The sequence below is a fragment of the Priapulus caudatus genome, unplaced genomic scaffold (assembly GCF_000485595.1).
Source record: "Priapulus caudatus unplaced genomic scaffold, Priapulus_caudatus-5.0.1 Scaffold1446, whole genome shotgun sequence".
In the NCBI taxonomy this organism is placed as follows: Eukaryota; Metazoa; Priapulida; class Priapulimorpha; order Priapulimorphida; family Priapulidae; genus Priapulus; species Priapulus caudatus.
This window is the reverse complement of record NW_014578507.1, coordinates 19,529-21,611: the sequence shown is the minus strand read 5'-3', so window position 1 is coordinate 21,611 and position 2,083 is coordinate 19,529. Positions and strand designations below refer to the sequence as shown.

The window sequence follows — 2,083 nt, the reverse complement described above, 5'->3', positions numbered from 1 at the left end:
ATATATATATATATGTAACTGTAATATATTCTTCCATAAATACTTACCATGGTAGCAATGAACGCCATCTCCTAACCACCCATCTCGGCATACACATGTCGGAGTTGCGCCTTCAGTATCGCAGTAAGCGTTTACATTACACATGTCAGTGCACTCACCTAAAAATACATTTCCCGGCCTGTGTTTAGTAATATAATGATCATATTATGATATTTTAGACGTGTAAGAGCCATAACTATTTTTATTTCTGACAACGGGCCTCCCGATAATAGGAGAGTAACCAGTAAAAATAGACATTAACCGATGACTACAGAATGACTATAGTCACCAAAAGGAGGGGTATTTGAGTCGAAATATTCACTAGCCATTACATTAGTACCGAATTTCGGCTGGTTTGCGAGAACTAGCAGAAGTCACTGCTAAGTGGCTACGGACCAGGTCGTGTACTCAGTAGAGCTCTCACGAAAACGTTAATAGATTTACCTTTTATCCGAAAGTAAATATCTGAGATTCCAATATTCATTTCCGCTGCGTACGTGTCTAGGATAGAAATCTTGAAGTAGCGAACCGCTCTTGGATATATGAGATCTGCGATGAAGTGTCGTACGCTGTAATCACTGCTGGTAGGTAGAAGCATCTTTCCAATGTAAGTCCAGGACTCCGTTGGTAGCGTGTTAGCATAAAAGCTAACATTACGGATTCTACCTTCTGAGAATTTAATGCAAATAGCGTCTAAATATATCGGCGTTAGGACTTCGAACGCAATCTCCTCGTTTGCGCTGGAATTAGCAATCCACTTGGTCATGGGGTTGTTATCCATGGCATTTTTAATGCAGTGCACCGAGGCGGGACAATTGCTGCTTTGGTTTGCTCCGGCAACCTCGCCCTTGAATTCAGATGATGCACTCATGGGGATGGAGATGTCAGAGATCCATTGTGTCGCATCCACGCCTCAATAAAAAAAGAAAGTACGTGTTACACGTTGTGATGAAAACACACATGAAACATTAAAATAAGTTTATCGGATGCTAAACGATAATGCTGAGGACTTGGAATAGACAGCAGGAGAGGTTCCCGGAACCCTCGTCGATACTTCGACATATTTAGATGTATCTTAAAAGTAAAAACGGTTACCTTCATTTAAGATTATAATTCATTTCAGCACCATCATCATATAACCTTTTTAATTTTTAATTATATGTGCCCAGGATAACTTTGCTTAACGACGTTCAGATTGCAGTGTTAGCGCGGCAGCCACATATTATCAACATTAATCATACTCACGTTAGTAAGTTCTGTAGTGTGAAGTCTTCAATATTGTGTACATTGATTCATTTGAACACGTGCAATACGATGATAACAGGATTAAAAAACAAACAAATATGCTTTGTTTTAGCCTGTTTTACTCAATTCAGGTTATATGTTAATATAGTCGAGAGAATGGGAAGCATTACATTAGCCAGGATGAAAATCAATAAATCATGTTGGCTATATGGCGTTTTTAAATAAGCTTTGATATATAAAAATTATTGGAAATTATGTATTTTATTACATTATGCAATTAGAAACGACATGCGTAACCGTGGCAATTTCAAAATTAAAATTAGTAGATATTTAATAACAAGGCATTACTCACCAAAGCTGCCGCAGTAGGCGAATAGCACTATGACCAACTGAAAGGGAATTTTACCGTATTATGTATGATTAGCAAGATGAGAACACCATGCAATTAAGGCAGGAGTGCATAATATAGATTATTATCTAGATATAATTTATAATATGCATTCCTGATTAAAATGCATGACCTTTTTTTAGTCCGACTGTCAATCTACAAAATACGCATAGTAAAGAGTTGTGATACATCTCTAAATGAAGTTAACTAAACAGGTGGATGTATGAATGAATGGATGATACAATTGATGGACTGCGGCAGACAGACGGACGGACAGTTGGTTGGATGGATGGATGGTTGTATGGATGGATGGATGGATGGATGGATGGATGGATGGATGGATGGATGGATGGATGGATGGATGGATGGATGGATGGATGGATGGATGGATGGATGGATGGATGGATGGAT

At 38.4% G+C, this 2,083-nt stretch overlaps 1 protein-coding gene across 1 annotated transcript in view; it reads right to left on the bottom strand.

Moving 5' to 3' along the window:
• Positions 1-1,668, bottom strand: part of LOC106816660 — a 3,937-nt gene extending 2,269 nt beyond the window's left edge. Inside the window, exons 1-3 of the mRNA XM_014821283.1 lie at positions 1,637-1,668; positions 484-951; positions 48-158 (exon numbers count right to left, since the gene is read on the bottom strand). Of these exons, the coding sequence (XP_014676769.1) occupies positions 48-158; positions 484-910 (538 nt within the window). The 5' untranslated portion in view covers positions 911-951; positions 1,637-1,668. The remainder of the gene's footprint in view (positions 1-47; positions 159-483; positions 952-1,636) is intronic.
• Positions 1,669-2,083: the final 415 nt, after the last annotated feature.